The 23,671-nt window shown below is 33.1% G+C and overlaps 1 protein-coding gene across 1 annotated transcript; it reads left to right on the top strand.

The window, feature by feature from the left end:
• The first annotated feature begins 16,857 nt into the window (after positions 1-16,857).
• LOC141718060 (WAT1-related protein At3g28050-like) lies at positions 16,858-19,268 on the top strand. The gene is made up of 7 exons (XM_074520411.1): positions 16,858-17,283; positions 17,609-17,674; positions 17,819-17,932; positions 18,040-18,286; positions 18,374-18,532; positions 18,627-18,778; positions 18,890-19,268. The coding sequence occupies exons 1-7, from the start codon at positions 17,078-17,080 to the stop codon at positions 19,056-19,058; spliced, it is 1,113 nt and encodes a 370-aa protein (XP_074376512.1). The 5' UTR covers positions 16,858-17,077; the 3' UTR covers positions 19,059-19,268.
• The last annotated feature ends 4,403 nt before the right edge of the window (positions 19,269-23,671 follow it).

Genomic DNA, 23,671 nt, shown 5'->3' with positions numbered 1-23,671 from the left:
AAATAACATCAAACTCTCCTAACCTGAAAGGTATCAACTCAACTGAGAAATGACATCTACCCTATCTCAATATCACATCTTGGGCATACTTGATCTACCATAACTTGATCATCATTTGCTAATTTTATGACTATCACTTCATCTAACCACTGAGTCTCACAATCTATCTTAGAGATAAAATCTTCAGAAATAAAAGATCCGGTAGCTCCTGAATCAATCAATACTAGAGCATTTACGGAATTCACAGGGAGCGTACCTGCAACCACATTCGGACTCTGTACTGCTTCCTTCATTGACATGTTGAAAGTCCTTGCCCTGGGCTGATTTTGTGGTGGTAGTGGAGGTGGAGGTAATGTAAAACCCTTGGAATACTAGCGGCCATTGCAATTCCTCTGCAGTCTTTGGAAATATGTCATTTTCTTCCACACTGGAAACAAGTGACCTCTGCTCTTCCCATCGGACATTCTCCTGAGTAGTGTCCCCTTTGTTTACACTTGAAACACGTGACATTTGGCTTATTGCAAATCCCCGTATGCTTTTTACCACATATTCTGCAATCAGGTATAGGCGGTCGAATAAGTCTTTGCTGAGTTGGGGCAGGAAGTCGATTAGCCATCCTCTGGTTATTTTGTTCTGGTCTCCTGGCATTTACTTTTCCCCGGGCTTGAAATCCCGGCCTTCTGTTGAAACGGTTCTGGAAATTTCCTGGTCCCTTCTCTTTCTGAGCTGCTTCACTCTCACCTTCAATGATCATGGCCTTTTGAACAATAGCCGTATAAGTCGTTAGCTCAAATACAGCTACTCTGCTATGAATCCATGGCTTCAGTCCCTACTGGAATCTCTTGGCCCGCTTTTCATCCGTATCCACTTGCTCAGGAACAAATCTGGCCAATTCAGTGAACTTGGTCTCATAATCCGCGATCGATAAGTTGTCTTGTTTCAGCTCTAGGAACTTGATCTCCATCTGGTTTTTCATGAAGTGAGGAAAATATTTTTCCAGAAAAAGATCAGTGAATCTATCTCAGGTCACCACACCTTCTCCTTCCAAAGCTTTCTTCGATTCCCACCAGTAATTGGCTTCACCTTTCAGAAAGTAGCTGGAAAAATTCGTCTTCTGTTCTTCCTCAACTTTCACCAACGTGAAAGTCTTTTCCATCTCCTTCAGCCAAGCTCTTGCCTTTGTAGAATCTGTGGAACCGACAAATTCCGGAGGCTTTACTGCTTGAAATTGCTTGAAAGTGACTGTAGGTGCTGCTGGTGGTACTTGATTTCCTGGATGAGCGGCTTACTGTAACATTTGTTGTTGGAACTGCTGTTGTTGCTGCTGCATTTGTTGTTGCATCATCAATATCTGTTGTTGCATAAGATTAAACATCTGATCCATCTGGTTATTATTTTTTTGGCCCTCGGTATTTCCATTAGACGAGTCGGGTCGTACTTTTCTTTTGGGTGCCATCTTTCTGATAATAAAACAATGGGTTCTCTTTAATAACAGTATATTAAACTAGTGTTATGGAATGGAAATAATCTTTATAATATTAAAACAGTGTTAAAACAGTTGATATGGGAAAATAAACAATTTAGTAAATATTTAAATAAATAAAACAATATGATGTATAAATAAATCCCCTTTTTAAAATACTTTAAAATCTTTTTGAAAACATAAAGGGTACAACATGATCGTAAATAAAACAACATTTGTAAATATGCAACGGTAAAATAATGTAAATAAATGTAAATGCTTAAATGACTGGAAATAAAATAAAGAAAACGTGCAAAAGACCATCTCATATATATATAGGTAGAACACCAGCTGCAGGTGTCAGTGCTTGATACAAAAGCCTATGATATATTAGTCGTACTGCTACTACTATCAGTCAAAATTAGTAGTTACACTCATACAAACTAGTCATACAATAATATGCTGCCTCTATCTACAAAATATACATGATATAACATTCCTCTATCTGCTAGTCTCAGAATCCTGGTGGCACGTGACTCAACTCCTCCTGCAACGCCTCTAGCACTACCTCGGTAAGTCCCAATGCTCTACGATATGCTGTCTCTGCACTAATATCCTGTTGTCTCAGATCCATAAGCTGCTGAGAACTAACTCGGTGAATCTGACGTAACCTCTCCCTCAATATGTAATATGATCGTAATGCTCGGACGGGACCATCTGCCTGCGTCTCAAACAATCCAAGGATCTCTCTGCAATGGTTCTGCCATCGAATCCTCTCCTCTCTCTCCGCCTGAAAATGCTGGTAAGTCACTGTATGATGCTCACGAAGATCCGTGCTAGACCCTCGAGAAGGTAACGACCCATCTACCACTATCTCATCCATGAACTCTGGCTGTGGAAACTAATATACTCCAGGAATAGGGGCATAAATAGCTAATGGGGTAGGGAATAAAATAGGCTGCTCCATAGGTGCATACACTGGTGGCTCTGCCTCTGGCTCCATCTGTGGAATATCTGGAATCTCAGGCTGCGGTACTGGAATCTGCGGCTCTAGGTCATCCCACTGTGGAAGATCAATCATATCAGGAACATCAAACATCGGAAATTCCAAAGGTGGAAAGTCAGGCATCTCCGGCTCAAAATAAGGAAAATAATCAACAAAATCTGGTATCTCTGGTGGAGGTGGTATCTCTGGCACTGGTCCACGTGGCAATGGTGGAGGTGGTGGTAATGGAGGAAACATCTGTACTGATACTGGGGCTAAAACTGGTGCTGCCACGGGGTCTGACTCAGTCCGCTCTGACGAAGAAGCCATCTAATATACATAACAATAATAACACAAAAACAAATCAAACCACATTCCTAAAACTCATAACTTCTAATCACATAAACAGACAATCCTAACACTCTTACTTCTATCCTATCTAATTTTCCTATCTTATCTTAATCCTAACGTTCTTGTTTTCAAGGGTCAATCCTAAGCTTTGATGCCAACTATAACACCCTTAAAATCCGGAGTATAGATTTGGGGCATTATTAACAACAACTACAAACTACACCTGCACAAGCGGAATATAAATATAATAATTACCCCGAACTATTACTACTCAGGATCTTTTAAGGGTTGAGTTGAAAACAAGAACCACATACTACACTTTATTACAAACCCAAATAAATAAAACATGTCTCAAGAACTCTCTTTGTTATAAAACTTTATTCAATCTACATTCTCACCACACAACTTTTATTCAAACCAACACAAAACTTTTATTCAACCCAACATTAATACTTATCCTGCTACACCTGATCTGGTAATTCAAAGCTCTCTTCGGGAATAGGAAGGAACACGCTTGGTATAAGAGGGTCTCGCTGCTTGACTCGCTTCTTGACTACGCGGGTCCTGATGGGTTTCATTCTCTACCTTAACTATAAAACAATAGGAACAACAATAAAAAAAGGATGAGCCAAAATTGCTCAACAAGCCTGCAACAATATATATAGTATAAAGAGAGAGAAATAAGTGAACCAATAAGCTGCTGGTTTGAACAACCATCTGAATCTGTATAGGATAATAATTTGCCAACACTGGCGAGTACCAAATGAACAAGACTGGAACAAGAACCAACATATGCACGATAACCTGCTGATCAGTCAGGATACAGTGCGGATCTATACCCAATTGCATAGACCCGACCAACATAAGGAGTACTCAGGCAACTATGGCCTATTAATTAAATGTCTGGGTAAAACCCAGTCCGCATCGTAACCATCCAGTCCAAAGATTAGCATCCGGAATAATCGAATGCTTTTGATGTATCCTAACATCAGGATATATCATAATATATGTAACAAGGGTAAGAATATTGGAATATGAATAGAGGATTCAATAAACTGGGAGATATCAAGAATCGAAATGAAATAGAAACAAGATTTAATAATTTCGTAACAGTGTATATGAACAAAATTTATCAAAGATAACTGATATGGGAAAATGAGATGTAATTCACTATTCTGAATTTAGAATAGGGGAAAACTTGCCTTGCGCGTACTTAACCTGGTTCAACTCACCGCCTTCTGTCCCTGGCCTGATCGGCCTTGCTGATACTGAATCAATCATAGAAAGATAGTCGTTTAGATAACTTACTATATACGTGTATCTCGAATTGATACCACGTAACCTTATCAGTCTACCCATGCGTTTCTATCTGACTTGCATATAGACACATATAATTATATAGCACGTAAGGTTCACATAACCACGTAAAGCACATAGCACATAAAGTACATAATTAATTTTTGGACTTATAAATATTTTTGGAATCGATTCTAGACTCATATCTGCATTAACTAGCCCTATCTGATTTTATTGCAATTTTTCGGGATTTATTTGACTCGATTCTACCCCTAATAGGGCCTATGAACAATTAATTATCACAAGACCACTCTCTTCCAGAAGAAATTATAACTTACAATTATTTTTATTGGATTCGTTTCATTTTTCTGAGTTTAGGGGTCTTCGTTTCGCTCAAATCGGACTAACGGTTTAATTATTATGAATTAAACAAGATTTTATTAATTAATAATTAATTATAAATAATTAATCATAATTAAATAATCCTTAATTATATTTTTAAATAATTAACTAATAATTATTGTATTTTAAAATAATTAATCCCTAATTATTAGGATTAATTACTATTTATTATAATTATTTACAAATTAATAATACTTACTCGATCAGATCGATTATTTATAAATAAACAATCGATACAACTAACTGATACGCTATTTATCGAATAAATATTAATTACTCGAATTATAATCTAATTCAACGATTAACTACTCGTATAAATACGAGCTACTCACTATTCTCGAATACTATCGAACTATTATATTATTACTGTAACTTATATGATTCGTTAATCAATTAATTATATGTATTTAATTATACGATACGAACAATTATTACGACATTCTTCGAATAAATTATTACTCGAATAATAATTCTCATTATCGAATCACTACTCGTATGAATACGAGTTGCTCGTAATATTAACTAATTATCGGATTATTAATCATATTATTTAATCCTTATTTATTAATTAATTACCTAATTATTAATTAATTACCTAATTATAAATTAATTAGATAACTAATAAATAATTAGATAAATAATTAAATAATTAATTAAATAATTAAGTTCGAATTTATAATTTAATAATATAATTCAGAAATTAAAAAAAAAACTATTTTTCAGTATTTAAAACTAATTTTTAATTAATTATTAGAATTACTAAAACTAATTTCTGATTTTTAGAAAATAGAATAAATATATAAAAAACCATAAACATAACATCAGGGTTCAGGGTCAGGGTTTTTGGATCAAACCCGGGTCGAACCCGGGTCGCAAAGAACACGAATCCAGCTGCCCAGAATCCGGCAACGTATAGTAACTATCCAGTCCAAGGCTTAGCATCCGGAACAATCGGAATGCTATTGATATATCCCCACACCAGGATATACCAGAGTATATGGAACAAGGGTAAAAAGGATTGAAATATGAATAGGGAATTCAATAAATTGGGTAAATCAAGAATTGAAATGAAATTGGAACAAGCAATAATAAATGGGTAACAGTGTATATGAACAATGATTATCAAAGAGAATTGATACGATGGAAAAGAAATATAAATCACTATTCTGAATTTAGAATAGGGGAAAAACTTGCCTTGCGCGTACTTAACCTGGTTTAACTCACCGTCTTCTGACCCTAGCTTGCTCTGCCTTGCTAACACTGAACCAATCATGGAAAAATAGTCGTTTAGATAACTTACTATATACGTGTATCTTGAATTGATATCACGCAACCTTATCAGTCTACCCATGTGTTTCTATCTGACTCGCATATATACACATACATTTATACAGCACATATATTCACATAATCACGTAAAGCACATAGCACATAAAACACATAATACATTTTTTTTAGACTTATAATTATTTCTTAGAATCAATTTTATACTCAAACCTGCATTACTAGTCTTATCTGATTTTATTATAATTTTTCAGGATTTATTCGGCTCAATTATACACCTATTAGGACCTACGAACTATCAATTATCACCAAACCATACTCTTTCGGAAGAAATTATAACTTACAACTATTTTTATTGGATTCGTCTCATTTTTCTGAGTCTAGAGGTCTTCGTTTCGCTCAAATCGGACTAACGGTTGAATTATTATGAATTAAACAAGATTTAATTAATTAATAATTAATTATAAATAATTAATTATAAATAAACAATCCTTAATTATATTTTTAAATAATTAATTAATAATTATTGTATTTTAAAAATAATTAATCCCTAATTATTAGGAATTATTACTATTTATTACAAATTATTATTATTTATTCGATCAGATCGATTATTTACAAATAATCAATCGATTTAATTAACCAATACGCTATTTATCGAATAACTACGAAGTACTCGAATTATAAACTAACTTAATGATTAATCACTCGTATAACTACGAGCTACTCGCAATTCTCGCATAATTATCGAACTATTAGATTATTATTGAAACTCGTATGATTCGCTAAACAGATAATTACCGATAACTAATTATACGATACGAATAATTACCGCAATATTATTCGAATAACTAACGCTCGAATAATAATTCTAATTAGTGAATCACTATTCGCATTATTAACTAATTATTAGATTATTAATCACATTACTTAATTATTTCTAATCTTTATTCACTAATTAATTACCTAATTATTAATTAATTACCCAATTATTAATTAATTAGATAATTAATAAATAATTAGATAAATAATTAAATAATTAATTAAATAAATAAATTCAAATTTATAATTTAATAAAATAATTCAGAAATTATTAATACTATTTTTCAGAATTTAAAACTAATTTTTAATTAATTTTTAGAATTATTAAAACTGATTTTTTAATTACTAAAATATAAATAAATAATTAATTAAATCAAAAACACAAAAACACAAACAGAATTTGGGTTTTTAGGATTGAACCCGGGTCGAAACCGGGTTGCAAACCGGGTCGTCCCCAACCCAAACGGGTCGGGAAGAACAACCGGTCGGCTGCCCAGAACCCGACGCCGGCGGGCTGATTCCGGAGAACCAAACGCAGCCAAAACGCTCGATTCCAGTTCGTTTCTTCTGCGTTTCTGAAGCAAAACAACACAGACACCCTCTCCTTCCTTCTTTCTTCTTCAGTCGTCGACGTCGTCCCCGGAAACGAAGAACAACGGCGACATCGCCGTTTTTCCGACGAGCTCGAAACGGACACCAAATCGAGTGAAACTGGTGCCAAACGACTCCCTATTCGACGATCTACACATTTCTAACAACAATAACATCAAACAATAACTAGCAATCAAAACCCGAATTCGAAATTAAAACCCGAAATAACAACTTTCAATTCGATCAATCAAATACGAAAAACAATTACATAATTGAAAACTAGAGATCATAAGCTTCAAAACGAGTACTCACACGACTGATTTAGACTCCGGAATCACGATGAAATTCGACCTTGATTCTCCTGCTCTGTTCTTCACAAACCCTAACCCTAATTCCCTTTTTCTTTTTCTTTTTATTTTTCTGATTTTTCTGTATAATTAACTGATTTAATTAATAATAATTCAGGTATTTATATTTATGAAAATAATACCCCTAAGTAAAATTAAGGGTCTAATTACACTCCTAATAAAAATATTTGGCCCCAATTTTTATAATTTTTGGGTATTAATATTGAATTTTTAAATATCCAATAAATACAAAATTAATGTCAAAAATTCCCAAAAATTGTGAATATTACAAAAATACAAAGAAAAATTATATATGATAATTTCATGATCATATAAAAATAAAAATGTGATTTTTGTGGGGTTTTTGGTACCCGAAGGGGTCCGGAAAAGTTGTTTTTCGCGAAAAAGGTAAATTTGTAAAACGTCTAGGGGTTCAAAATAGCGTTATGATATAGGACATTTTTGACAAAATAGGGCCAATGATTTTGTTTGAAATATGGGCTTTTAAAACATAGTTTTGAGCTGTACGGGTTTTGATATAAAATATGTAACTTACAATAAAACACTCAATAAATATCCAAAACACGTTTGGATCAAAACAGACAACACGTAACACATAGCAGTTAGGGTTTAATGACTCAACACATTTAATCACATAATAATACACATAATTTATCTTTATTATGATATAATACAAGCGTAATTTCTCGGTCTTTACAGAAGTGGTATTTTAAATAATGGTCTGTATGTATGTGACGTAGAGCATAATTTACTACAAATTGAACATACTAATAAAAGAAAAAGGGATGATAAAAATCTCACTTTCTTGTGGCACTGCAGACTTGGTCATATCAGTAAAAATAGACTGCGAACATTGCATAAGGAAGGGTTACTTGACCCCTTTGATTTTGAATCATATCCTACATGCGAGTCTTGTCTATTGGGTAAAATGACCAAATCTCCATTTAGTGGACATGGAGAGAGGGCTGTAGATTTGCTAGGATTGGTACACACGGATGTATGTGGACCAATGTCTACGCAAGCCATGGGTGGATTTTCATACTTCATTACTTTCATAGATGATCGATCTAGATTCGGATATGTGTATTTGATGAAACACAAGTCTGAAGCCTTTCAAAAGTTCAAAGAATATAAGTATGAAGTGGATAAACAAACCAAACATAGTATTATAACTCTTTGATCAGATCGAGGTGGCTAATACTTGAATAGAGAGTTTCTAGCTTATCTCAAAAAAAATAGTATAGTCTCCTAGTGGACTCCTCCATATACTCCACAGTTGAATGGGGTATCTGAAAGGAGAAATCGAACTTTGTTAGACATGGTTCGGTCCATGATGAGCTATGCGAATCTTCCTGTATTCTTGTGGGGTTATGCATTGGAAACCTCAGCATATTTACTGAATAAGGTGCCTTCCAAATCTGTTCCTCAAACTCCATCTGAGATATGGAAAGAAAGGAAACCGAGTCTTAAACACGTTAAGATTTGGGGATGTCCAACTTATGTCAAGAAAGTTGACCCAGATAAGCTGGAATCTCGATCTGTAAAATGTAATTTTGTGGGATATCCTAAAGAGACTTTAGGGTATTACTTTTACACCGATCATCGGGTGTTTGATTCGGCAGATTTTGATATCCACCCATGTCTCCAGACATGCTACCTTCTTGGAAAAGCAGTTTATCCTTGAAGGAAATAGTGGGAGCAAAATTGAACTTGATGAAGTTCAAGAAGCACAAACTACTACGGATCAAGTGGAAACACCTGTTCAGACTGAACAACCTTCTGTGGAACAGCCCATTCGTAGGTCAGGGAGAGTGTTTCGCCAACCTGAGAGGTATTATGGCCTTGTCATTGAGAATGACAATGAGTTGTCAATCATTGATGATGACGACCCTGTGACCTATAATGAGGCTATGAGTAGTGTTGACTCAGAGAAATGGCATAGTGCCATGAAATCCGAAATGGAATCTATGTATACCAACCAAGTATGGACTCTGGTTGAGGCGCCTGAAGGTGTTAAGCCTATTGGGTGCAAGTGGGTATACAAAAGAAAGATTGGAGCAGATGGGCAGGTGGAGACCTATAAGGCCAGGTTCATGGCAAAAGGATTCAGACAAAGGCAATGGATTGACTTTGATGAAACTTTTTTGCATGTAGCCCTGTTAAAATCAATTCGGATTTTGCTTGCGATTGCTGCTTACTACTACTATGAGATCTGGAAAATGGACGTGAAAACGGTCTTCCTCAATGGGAAACTTGAAGAGGAAGTGTATATGACATAGCCAGAGGGTTTTCTTTCCAAGGGAAATGAACACCTAGTGTGTAAGCTACTGCGAACCATATATGGTTTAAAGCAAGCTTCTCGTAGATGGAACATCCGTTTTGATGAGACAATCAAAGAGTTTGGTTTTATCAAAAACATAGATGAACCATGTGTCTACAAAAAGGTTAGTGGGAGTGCGGTAACATTTCTTGTATTGTATTGAAAGAGGAGACGTCAAGAGAGTTGACACACATAACAACGTAGCAGACCCACTCACAAAGCCACTTTCTCAAAATCACTTTGATCGTCATAAAGACAGGATGGGTATTAAATACCAGAGTGATTGGCTTTAGTACAAATGGGAGATTGAAAGAGATGTGTCCTAAGTCCAATCATGTATGATGATTTAGGAATAACTTTTATGTAATCTGTTTTGATTTCATTGATATTAATAAAAGACTTGTTTTGGTTTTATTGCGGGCTTTATCTATTTAAGTGTTTAAATAAGAAATACCATAGTTTAGAGTAAAGCTTTTTATGGATTATGATAAGATCATAATAATGAGACCTAAAAGATGATAACTCTAAACTTAAATATTTCCTAGTCATAGGATTACTAACAGGTAATTAGTAATCCACAAAGATCGGTACATACTATGCTTGCTTCATTATGAAGGATGTATGTTCTCATAGACATTTGTGTGGTGACACTATAGCTAGTATGTAGGTGCTTATTATAGAATAAGTTCACTGAACATGACTCACACAGCTGAACAACTGATGGAGTTCACTCACGTGTTAGCAGTTGTTCACATAGTGATAGTTGTACAAGTATCTTTAGACTTGAGGTCATCATAGTCATCTTGTGTACACTGAACTATGTTTTGGTTTAGTTCTTAGTCTCCAGGGACAATTATAAGGGCTCTACTGGGTATAGGAATTTGTACACGAAGATAGTGTATGATCAATAAAGGATCTACCCCTTCCAGTGAAGGAAGAGAATGTTCAATGCTGATCCACTTATGCTAGTTCAGGAATCTCTGACCAGAGTGAATGAAATTAGAAAGGAGTTTCTAATTTACATTAAATAGAACCAAGCATAGTGAATGGGAAAGCAAATGATTAAATAAGATAGGCTTGACACAAGTTCCATGCCTTGTATTTAATCGTGACATTGCGGGGTAGAAGGAATTGATTGTACGGTAACTACTCACTGAATAGGTTCTTGGTATTCTAAGCAGTGAATTCGTATTATCCGGATAGTCGCGATATGCTAAGAAGTATCCCTCACGATGTAGAATAAATATGATTAATTTATTAATTAATCATATTTAATGAATTAGAGAATTTATATAAATAATGATAAAATAGTTTTATTTTTATTTATTTCTATTACCGACTTAATATTGAACCTACAGGGTCACACCATAAAAGAGAATGATTTAATGGTGGAGGAATTAATTAATAATGGCTGGTAATTATTTATTTGTGAAATAAATAATTAATTAGCAGATTTAATAATTGATTAAATGAGATTTAATTAATTCTTAATATTATTAATTAAGAATTTAATTTTGGAAATTAAATCAAGTGAGAGAATTATTTTTCTAAAGTGTTTAGAAAAGGGATTAATGATTAAAAGGTGTTTTAATTATTAGTTAATTGGTTAATAAGAATAATCAATTAAAGGGTTAATAATAATAATATTTTATGGAAAATTTTCAGCTGAAAATTTTACCTATAAATATACTATTATAAACCCTATTTGCCTCAACCCAAATAATTAACCCTAATTCTAAAGTAGAACAAGAGGGAGGCAACTAATTCTCTCAACCTCTTCCTCCTCCATCACATTGTACTCTTGGTGGATACCGGTAGAGTGCTTCACACTTGAGGAACAGCTGCTAGGGATTTCTGTTCATCGTTCTTGGATCGCTATTAATGACCTCCATCTTTCCCTTAACGTAAAGTTTCTTAAGGTAAACATACTGGACTACGTATTAAATATTATTTTTCGCATGGATCCTGCGGAGGGTTTCGGTTTTTTTTTAAGATTTAAATTTACATTTTCGTTGCGTTTATGTGCTAAAAACCCTTCATTTGTTACCTATGTGAATGATGTGCCCAACAAATGTTTGTCTTCAATAAGTATGTGTTGAACAGTGCAGAAATTAGTTGTAGCATTACAACAAAAAGTGGTACTCAATCTTTCTAGCTCGGTATCAGTCCAGGTCAAGTCAGAATCCCATGCCACTTCTATATATTTCATTTCCACCGCATACAGATTATATACTTGAAATTTGAACTGCGCTCCTCCTTCATATTCCAGTAGAACCATGTGGTAGGGCTTCATTAAGTAGAAATTCATCATATCAGACAGATTTTGGATGCTCTTAGAGTTTCTCGGATATTTTCCCATCCAAACAATATTCAAGGGTCCTAACAACTTAACCTCACCATGGAGGTGACTCTCATAGTTTACATAAAATGACAATGCTAGAAACTGCATAATTTGAACAAAGTAAGCAAAACAGATATTCTAATATATAACAATTACAATTATCACATAATGAGCAATTGAACTTTAACAAAGTACAGAGCTACATTCTAATACATACCAATTCTCCCTTTCTGTAAAAATCACCCATATTTGTACAAACAAAACATATCTGAACTTCTTTTAGATCCATTTCTGCATCAATTTACATTCAACGATCAATCGAACATCAAATTCTTATTCTAACAATGAGAATACGTAAGAGAATTGAACAACTTACTTCTTTTGGAATGAGTACCCCCGATGAAATAGTATGGATTAGTTATTGTACTGAATGCAACACTTGAAGCTCTAAGCATAAATTACTTGAATCGGCTTCAAATTGAAAGAGAGAGTGTGTGAATTGTGAATTTTAAGTGAGTTTTGTCTGTTTCAAATTGAGAGTGTATGAATTGTAATTGAGCTATGCTGATTTGCTTTTTCTTTTTATTTTTGGAATATGTTTGTGTATTATTCAACTATTTTGTCCATCCGAAAAACCTAATTTTAAATGTTAAATTCATATTTTACTTTTCCTTATAAATTGAATGGAAATATAAATGCTCTATTAACATATTTTAATTAAAATGAAAAAAATTCTATAATTATGCTTTATATCAATACAGTACATAAGTTTAGAAAATCTTTAATAACTTGTCGCTGTACATACTTTTTTAGATGCAGAATATGTGATGTCATCTAAGAATGAATGTGAGTGTTGTATTGTATGTATATCTTTTTTTTTCATTAAATTAAATTATATTATTTAATTTTGGTATTGTCTAAACTATTCATGACAATATTATTTGACAGACTTTTACCTAAACTCTACACCATTATATTTTAGTGAAAAATAAACTATTCAAATGGTAAAAATATTTATTTGGTGCGAATCGTAAAAATTAATATAAAAAAATTGCTAGCATGCGTAGCTGACTCATCAAACTAGAAAGGTCATTTTACGTTCTCAGTTACTAATATACAATAAAGACAATTAACCAACAAAATTCATTTAGCACATAATTTATAATTACAATACAGAATTATACTTTATTCACTTAATCACGTCGCGAAATTCCCAATCGCTACAGTATAGATTGCTCAAATGCATGATTGTAACATTTGATACAAAATATTCTTTCAACTCAAACTCAATCCCCAAGTTTTAAATATAATTCATTTCATCTATAAATGTTAAATCATTATATGTTTACTTAATAGTTATTTGATTTTATGATATGAAGAACATGCATGGATGAATGAAATCAGATTCGAACAATTACTTAATCACTCATCACTAATGTTCAACAAAATTAAAGATATACACAGAAGTATCATATGTAATACTATATGTGAAAAAAAATCAATGATGTAAGGGTGCATATAGAGGAAGTAACAAAATGGACTCGGTGAATAACAATAATACCTCCGTTTTTTATTCAAGTGATACTTACTTTATAGTTGTAATAAAAATAAAAACTAAAACTTTTTGGTGTCTGATAAAAGAATAGGAGATGTGTCAATTGTATTTCAATTTGGCCACAATTTGGTATCTATACATTTTTTCATAAAATTAAACCACATTAAGTAATTCATGTTATTGTCTAATTTGAAACTTTTGTTTTTCTCTTATATATTAGCAACAAAAAAAATAAACTAACATCATATCGCAAAGCAATATTATTTGAGATACTTTTATCTAAACTCAACACCATGATTTCCGGCAAAAAATAAAATATTTAAATTATAAAAAGAAATGATAAAATAATGTATTTGGTGCTAACTGTAAAAAATAATAAAATTATTTTTTTTGCTAGCACGTGTATCGCGGGCAAAAGTCCCCGTATAATAAAATGTAAATCGGATGTTCAGTTACAAATTACGCAACGCAACAAATTTCTGGGGAAAGCAGCGCACTCTAAGGGGTCCAATAAACCGGATGCCCTGAACTATGCATGACATTGACCTTAATTGCATCCCAGACAAAGATGTGATCATTGTCTTATTATAATTTTTGTCCTAAATTATAATTTCTTTTTTAAGTTTTTACGGATATTTTAAAATATATATAAGTCATAGTTTCATAATTTCTAACATTTTTTTTCTTGAATTTAAAGTTAATATATATTTTTTTATCTAAAAAAAATTAAAAATAAAATAAAATTATTTTTTTATTTATTTTAAAATACACATAAAAAAATTAAAATAACTTATATTTCGGGACGGACTGAGTATTTCCTCCTAGAGTGTCCCCATACGTGTGAATCGAATCACCAAAGCATCTTATTCCCACTGATCATTTTAAATTATAATAGTGTGGTGAAAACTTAATACCACTTCCTGGCCTGTTTTAACTTTATATTTAATAGTCTCATTCTAATAGTCTTATATTAAATAATATTATTTTAATATTCTTAAAACCACTAATGATGTTATATTATAATAGGTTTATTTTATTTTTATATGATTTTATATTATAATAGAGATTGTTGTCCGGAGGTCACTATCAGGTAACAACCCTGATATTACACCAAATACAATACAAGTGAAGGTTATTTTTGTAAATACATAGGAGAGATTCGATTGTTACAAAAATATCATACAAAATTTGAATGGAAAAATATTATAACCATAGATAAGATACTTGAGGTCAATCGGCCTAGTTTTTCTTATTATAATATTGTAGTCAAAACATTATTTTTTAATTTTAATTGTCCAAAATATTCGTAAATAAGAATAATCGCCTAAAATGCCCAAATACACGTGTTGAAGATACATATTCACTTTTTTTTAAAGCTGAACAAAGAATAGACATACTATGCATTATGCATGCGTAATTATTTTAATTTTTGTAGCATGAATATTCACTTTAATTTTTTAGGCGAATTGGCATTGTTTAAGTACATATCGATAAAAGATAAAAGGAAACACCCACTTACGTGCATGTTCTTTATGAACTTCTAAAAAAATTAATAAGAAAATGTTTGGAAACTTACCTGATTATATAATGTATTTTTCATTATATGATTGTAATTTTTAAATAAATTTTATAATTTTAACAATATCCTTCATATATTCACATTAAAAACTTTTTATACTCACTCAACGTACCTAGGAGTATAAGCCCAAAAATTAATTATGCATCTCTCGAATTATAGGTATTTAGATATCAAAAATGATTATTTTCGTACAAACCTATAAATACAAGCTGATCCAGAATATGCATGTCAATGGAGGGAAAATCCGATTCGACCCGATCCGTCCGAGACAAATTTAGCGAATATGGATCGATCTATTAAAAATTTGATTCGGGATCCAATGGGATAAGAAAAATTCGATTATAAATGGAGCGAATATGAATTTAGGCCGACCTGATCTGTTAATGACTCGATCCGGACATCCGGTTTATATATATATATATATATATATATATATATATATTTATATATAATTATATATATTGTATATTAAAAATATTTTTTACTATTAGGTTATTCTTTATTATACCACTGTAAAATTGATTTTTCCCGTTGGTACCATAAATTTAATGGCCGCTACCTACGCTACCTACCTGTGGTCATTCTGTGCATTTGGTGTTTCACTTCGAATAACCCCATGTTAAATCAAGTGTAATAGAATTAATTTGGAACCAGAGAACAAGTTGTATATTTGAAATATTTGCAAAAGAAAATATATGAAATGAACTTTTAAATCATGTAAAAAATGTGTGAGATATATTTAAATTTCGTAACCAAACCTGATCATTAATATTTCACTCATATTGATTTCATTTTACATGATTTAAGAATCTATTTTATGTATTTTTTTTCCCAAAAAAAATCAAATATACAATTTATTTACAAACCGAAACCAATTCTATTAAATTTTACATAACACGGGGTATTTAGAGTAAAAAACAAAACATATAAAATTATCACAGGTAGAAACAACAAATTGATGGTACCAGTGGAAAAAGCTAATTATACAATGGCAGCACACAAAAAATTGCTTTACTATTTCTAATTTAGAATTTTTATCCTCAGTCAAAACTCATTATGTATATTTCATTCGATTCAGTCCGGTCCATTTCTATATTATACTCTAGTTCTTTTAATGTTTTAAAACCGCATATCACCTCAATCTCAACTCAAGTAAAAGTTCCACTTCAATATATCAAATTTTTTCATTGTTAAAATTAAATACTAATAGTATGTTTAATTTTTGATATGTTTTCAATTTATAAAAACTTTTGTAATAAATTAAGTTAATAAATAAATTTATATAAATGGAACAGATATTCGATCCGAAATTTGTGATCCGATCGAATTCAAATATGAATTTAAATTTAGGTCGATTCAATTCCGACCCGATCCAATTGACAGGTCTAATCCAAAGAATTTTGTAGACTTTCCTTTACTGAATTTAAAAAATTTGTAATAAAGATTATATATATCATTTATTACATGCCTGTCCGGCGAATAAACAGATATCGAAAAAATTAAGACAAGTAGGCACAGGCGAAACAGTTGAACACTTGGCAGCATTGATGAAAGAAAGAAGGGTAGCAGTTTGCCAAATCACTCAACCTCCAATCAATATAATACACGAAATATCACAGCACACTCCACTTCAACTCTTCTATTCACTCTATATATATATATAATAGTAATAAACATAGTTGCACAATTATATGTGATTGAAGAGAGAGTCAATAACCCTGATGAGAAGAGAAATGGCAGGAGACAAGTATTGTTACAGAGATGTGCTTCCTTTTGCAGCTATGGTGAGTATGGAATGCTTGAACGTAGGCTTGAACACTTTGTACAAAGCTGCTACAATGAAAGGAATGAGTGAACATGTTTTTGTAGTCTACTCTTATGCTGTTGCTGCTCTCTGTCTCCTTCCTTCTCCTTTCTTCACTCCCAGGTGTGTGTTTGCATCTGTTTGTAATCTATTTCACTTACATGCTGTTGATATGTTACATGTATCTACTTCCGATCTGTAGTACTATTTCGAACCATGTTTTGACGGATGATTATTAGAGTCTTTGTAGGTTAAAGTGGTTTGTAGTGAAACATACCCGTGTACTTTGTATAGGTCTGATCATTCTTAGAGTCTACAAACAGACAACAATCTAGCTAGATGATGTCTTTTTTCGCTCTTTTTTGCCAGTTGAAGACATGGTGATGGTGTTAATTAATTGATCATCTTAGATCTTGATCTTGATTATTTTTTGTTAACATTATCGCAGAGGCAGAGCACTTCCTCCGGTCAACTTCTCCATTGTGTCCAAAGTTTGCGTCCTCGGTTTAATCGGGTAAGGTTATGTTGTGTATGTAAAGTTTGCAGCTAATTACTTATGAATAATAATTTGGTAAAGTTGAAAAAGAAGGATAGAAAGTTTATAGTCTAGTAGTTGTGGATGATGGAATATGAAATTGGATTTTGGTGGTGTTTGTAGATGTACATCGCAGATAATGGGATATACAGGGATCGGTTACAGTTCTCCAACTCTAGCTTCAGCCATCAGCAACCTTGTCCCTGCCTTTACCTTCATACTTGCCATCATTTTCAGGTCTTTCTTCTTTTCTGCTTTTTCTTTTATCTTGCTTTTCTTTTCTTGACCTTAAGCATTTCTTTTTCTAGTTCTATTGTTCATGACCCATTTCTTGTTGTTGATAGGATGGAAAGTGTTACGTTTACAAGCTCAAGCAGTCAAGCCAAAGTGCTGGGAGCTATTGTATCAATATCAGGAGCATTTTTAGTCACACTTTATAAAGGTCCAAGAATCATCTCAACTCCTCCTCCTTCTTCTTCCTCGGTTCCTCAACTTCTGATCAGCACCTCAACTACAAACTCAAATTGGGTGCTCGGAGGCCTTTTTCTTACAACAGAGTACATTTTGGTTCCAATGTGGTACATTGTTCAGGTACTACTACCACATGTTGCTTTTCCGCCAAATTTCAAGTTTTTTTCTACGTGTTATATGTTGATGAATATCTTACCCATTTTGCAGGCGCAAATCATGAAGGAATATCCTTCAGAACTAACAGTGGTATTCTTTTACAACTTGATTGTGAGCATACTAGCTGGAATAGTAGGCTTGATTACAGAACCGGATTCGAGTGCCTGGAAACTTAAACCTGATATAGCACTAGTCTCTATCATTTGCTCTGTAAGTAGTAGTGGTTGATTTTATTACTTATTATAGTATGAATTAGATTGTCCAGTATTAATGGGTTGATCACTACCACCTGGTTTCATTTTAGGGGATTTTTGGGTCGTTCATAAACAATTCCGTTCATACATGGGTATTGCGTGTAAAAGGCCCCTTCTTTGTTGCAATGTTTAAGCCGTTATCAATAGCTATTGCAGTAACCATGGGAGTCATTTTCCTTGGTGACACGCTCTATCTTGGGAGGTAAATACCACATCTCCCTTCCCTGCAGACACACATGTTTATGTTTGTGATGGCTAATTTACAAGCGAGAATTCTCTAGTTCTTAACATTGTATATGTTACCATTTGACAGTGCTATCGGAGCTATGATAATATCTATTGGATTTTACACGGTGATGTGGGGGAAAGCAAAAGAAGAGATGAATGGAAGGCGCCTTGATGTTGAGAGTTTAGGAACCCCGCCATCTCAAAAAACTCCACTACTACAACAAACTACCCAGAACCAAACATTTGTTAGTTGATTGTTTCCGGGACAATTTTTATGCCCATGAAGCTCGAACTCGCTCTAGCAGTACATAGACAATGTCAAACAAAGAAACCATGAACTCTGTAGATATACTCAGAATGAGCATAATCAACATAAATTGTATGATAGATAGCAGGTTGAGTCTCCTGGTGCCAATGAAAAGGAGAAAATATATATAAATATATAAGTAATGCTGTATTTTTTTCTGGCCGGGTGATTAGGACAAATGTGCTCAACATAATTGTGTATCGTCTGTTGTCACCAAAAGATAAATATTTGGTATGTCATCTACACTAATATTTTTCGTGGAGATTTTTGGAAAACAGTTGATGTGACGACTGAGAATTTTTCGACGTAATTAAGTGAATAAAGTGCGATTTATGTGAAGTGATTATAATTATGTGATTAAGTGTTGGTTAATTGTCTTTACTGTAGATTAGAATCTAGGAGCGTAAATAAAAGCGTTTCAATTTAAAGAGTCAACTTAAAAGTTAAGTTGTGTTGTCGGATCGTCAAGTAGAACGGCATCTGTCCTAAAAAGGGATTAAAGTACTTCAAATGTGAACTATGTGTTATTATGTGAAATGAAATGTTTAAGTAAAGTATTGTGTTCTAAGTGACGTGTTGGTCGGTAACGATATTGTGAAGCGTAATTGAAACGCTGAGCGTCGGGCCGTCAGGCTGAACGTGACCCGGTAGACGTAAAAAGGAATAAAAATTTAAGAAGGACAAATTTTATGATCATACATGAGTTGTGATGTGCTCGTATGTGTGCTTACTGGTCTGTATGCATGATTACGTGATCTGTTGACATTTTTTATGGATTTAAGGGAATTATTTGATTTAAACAAGGTTTATTTAACCTTCGCACATTTTTATAAAATTATCTGAGTAAGATAAAGGCATGAGATTTATTCTGTTATCTTCATAATAGTCCTAGAGACTTTTTATAAATGATGGACGGATTTATTTGGTGATCGTTGCATTATAAATTGATTTTTATGTGATAAAATGCTATTATTAGCACGAATTTGTGAAAATCATATAAAATCAACCGTTCGCTCAAAAGTTTATTATGAGTAATGGTTGGAAAGCTAATTTCGAGATCTACGTCTTAAAATTGTCATTTGCAATAATTTTCGACTTTCCGAGAGAGATATATTTTATATTTGATTTTTATCTTATTTGAGTAAAAAGAAATGATTAATTAAACAAAAAGGGATTTAGTAGATTATTAAAATACCCTTGGCCCTAATACAAATATAAACTCCCCCCCTTCTTTTCTTTCCTTTCCCGTGAACACCCTCCCCCTCCCCCTCTCCCTCACTTTCTTTCTTCCTCTCTCTCTCGGCTCTCTCTATCTCTCTTCTCTCTCTCTTGTATGCAACACCAAATATTCACCCAAATTCAAAGATATTACCATCTATAGCTTCTATTTTCGGTATACTACTCAAACATCACTTGCATGTCAGTGTTTATATAAGTGTTTATGGTCCATCTCTATGGTTGTGTTCAAGGAAATACAATTTCTTGATATATGATCATAAGAGTAGATTCAAGAAGATTTTGTGGTTTAAACTCAAGAGGAGACCCGTTAGGGGCACTGTTAAGTTCGACCACCACCGGCCATGATCCAAGGAGAGCCGGTGGAATTTTAATGATGTGTTGATGTGATTTTAAGCCTTGCATGTTTTGGTTTCTTGAAAAGTTCAAACGGGTTTTGTACTTCCTTTGAAATTTAAGTATGTGATTGAAAATGGATTGTTTTGATTGTTTGATGTGTATGTAAGTCATTTGATGCTTAGGAAATCAAATTTGAAGGTTGCATGTTGGCTTTTTGATTCAGCATTGTACTAATAAAAAGGGAAATTAGATTTGGTGGCTTGATCTTAGTGTAAACTAAGCTTAATTAGTGAAAAATGTGATTACATGTTAGTTTAAAGAAAAGAACTAGTAATGCATGTCATTGTTTGGTCCTTGAAGTTGTGAATCATGGTTTTAGCCGAATGGAAAATGGGTCTAAAAGAGATTTACTTGAAGATTAAGTGAATGCATGCTTGTTTATTGGATAATTTGATTAAAGCTTGAGTCATTAGGTGATGTTTTGTTTTGTGATTCGAAAATTGTGATGGAAATGAGTTAAATGACTAAGTTAAGGTTTAAAACAAGTTGAAAATGTGATATAAAACTTTGCATGTCAAGATTGATCTTTGCATGTGTGTTTTCTTGAAAATTCTGAATGGGTCTTATGGTTAAAAAGAGAATTAAGTGGATTTTTGTGAGATTATATGTTAATTATCTTAGTTACTAATAATAACTTGGTTGCATGTCATTGATTGGATGATGCTTGTGTTCGAATTTGATAATTAAAAGAGGGTGTTGAATTTCGATTCTTAAAATGAATATGATTCGGTTTTTGGGACTAAAAGAATGAAGCGTAATTGCGTAAAAGACCCTTGTAATTTGCATACCAAAGAGGTTTATTGTATTTGATTATATGTGATTGAAGTTGAGTACACGTGGTTGTGTTTTATGTTTATAGCCGAATGATATATAAGTAGAAAAGCGATTGATTTGGTTCTAATACCTTGCTAAGTGATTGCATGTGAAATCCTAGGAGATATGTGATTCATTTGTGTGACTGATTGTTGTTGTGGTTCGAATTAAGGAATAAAAGAAAAAGGGAACTAAGTTGTTTGTTATTAAAGAACTATAAGTGACAGTTTTGGTCGCAAGAGATTTAATTGTGAATAAATCATGTACTCGTACGAGTTATATTAGTGTGATTTGAAGAATAGATAAGTTTAAGCGAGTATGAGTCGATTGATGAGTATATAAAGATATAAAGGTTACGAGAAAGGAATGTGTTATGTACTATGTGCTTATGCGTGTAAGCTATACTCGTATATTTGAGTCAAGAGTATAATCGAGCTATCGTATTGAGTGATCGTTCCGGGAACGAGAGTTGGGAAACTGATTAAGGTTTTGGTTTTATTGTAGATTTGGAGCGTGAGGGCATTCAGGCTAGGAAAGAGAAGGGTATACTAGGTGGCAGTAGTTCAACCTTCAGGAAAGCGAATTCAAGCAAGTAACTCTCAATACTTGTGAAAATGGTTATAGAGAGGTTATTGTTCATACCATGTAGAGTATTGAACTGTTTAAATAATGAACCCTTGTTAATGATTTGAGATACCCTGTCTTTGATCTTGATAAACTATTATTGATAAGCTTATTGATTCAACCCTTTGGTAACCTGTCTTTCTTGTTCAAGTTATTTGTTATACCATGAACTGTTATAAATACCATAATTACCTTTATGAACCCCTTGTAACGATACCATATTCCTTGATCACCATATTTCCTATTGATCCTTCTAATTTAATTACCTTGTTATCCTTGATTCAAAATCCCTAGAAATTGCTCCTTGATTATCCTTGATTCATTTCCTTAACTTTGATTTCTTGAAATTTGATTTAAGAATGAGTTTCGACTCGAAAGAGTCCGAATGATTTCATATTCTTGGTAATGATAAAATGAATTTAGAAAACCTACTTTTTCCAACTCAAGGTTTTCCAAATGAATTCCTGATGGATTGGATGGGACGTAAGAGGCTAGTGGGACTAGTCCAGTCATTGTAAGAGGCTAGCGGGGCTAATCCAGTTTAAGGCTGAAATTATGTCGTATGGTACCTTAATGACCGGATGGAGGTCGGTACGGGCTGATCACCCGTATTATAATGAAATGAAAGATAAAGTGATCCAATCAAGAGTTCTATATTGATTATTTAAAAAGGAATTGAAACTTCCTATTCGGTATTTGATTCTTTGAAAATGAAAAATGGTTTATATTGTTGTGAAAAGAGTTGATTGTGATATTGTGAAGCTTAAAACTCGTGAACCCTGATTTTAATCTGTTGATCATATAATTGATTCCATATAATGAAAATATTATCGCTTTCCATTCTGAAAGATCTGTTCTGATCCTTTAATGATTTGTGATGAATGTCGGCTTTCACCCTGCTATGAGCCCTGTTCCTTGAAAGCCCCACATTTTGCCTTCATAACCCCTTTTTTAACCCGAAAGATAGAAATCTGCCACCTAGATCAGATAAAGTAGAATGCCCAGAGGTTGGTAAAATATATTGTGGATTTTATATTGTAGAACTGCTTTATAGTTAATTGTTGAGTTTTATACTCATATGTTTTGTCTTAATCTAAACATGGAAGTTAAGCAAGAAGATGGCTAGTTTTAGGCGCACTGCTCGTAAGAGCGTACCTGGTGGTCCCTATCGTGTTGAGGGCTTCCGGTTGCCAGAGCAGGTAGTGGTATTTTGAGTGAGCGAGCGCTTAGCCAGGAAATTGTAGAGATACAATGGGTTATCTGTCGGTTCCAAGCCGGAATCGATCATGTTTATTCAATATTATTTTGAGGTTGTAAGTTATATTTTATGATTGGTAGTTGAAATCTTGTCTCATACTTTATCATGTTTGATCCTGTTAGTAGTTAATCGGGGTTTATGCTTATTTAATTATTAGATTAAAGGTGTATGAGTCCTCATTTCCTAACCCCGAGATTGAGGGCGTCACACTTACGCATGTGATCAAGCAT

The sequence above is a fragment of the Apium graveolens genome, chromosome 4, assembly GCF_009905375.1.
Source record: "Apium graveolens cultivar Ventura chromosome 4, ASM990537v1, whole genome shotgun sequence".
NCBI classification, from domain to species: domain Eukaryota; kingdom Viridiplantae; phylum Streptophyta; class Magnoliopsida; order Apiales; family Apiaceae; genus Apium; species Apium graveolens.
Note: the sequence above shows the minus strand (reverse complement) of the source record. Positions and strands in the feature narration are given on the sequence as shown.

Excerpts from the sequence above, each read along its gene's own strand:
- LOC141718060 (XM_074520411.1), top strand. The coding sequence starts at position 17,078 with ATGAGAAGAGAAATGGCAGGAGACAAGTATTGTTACAGAGATGTGCTT. Across the intron at positions 17,284-17,608 it reads TCTCCTTTCTTCACTCCCAG|AGGCAGAGCACTTCCTCCGG; the intron begins GTGTGTGTTTGC and ends ACATTATCGCAG. Across the intron at positions 18,533-18,626 it reads TAGTCTCTATCATTTGCTCT|GGGATTTTTGGGTCGTTCAT; the intron begins GTAAGTAGTAGT and ends GTTTCATTTTAG.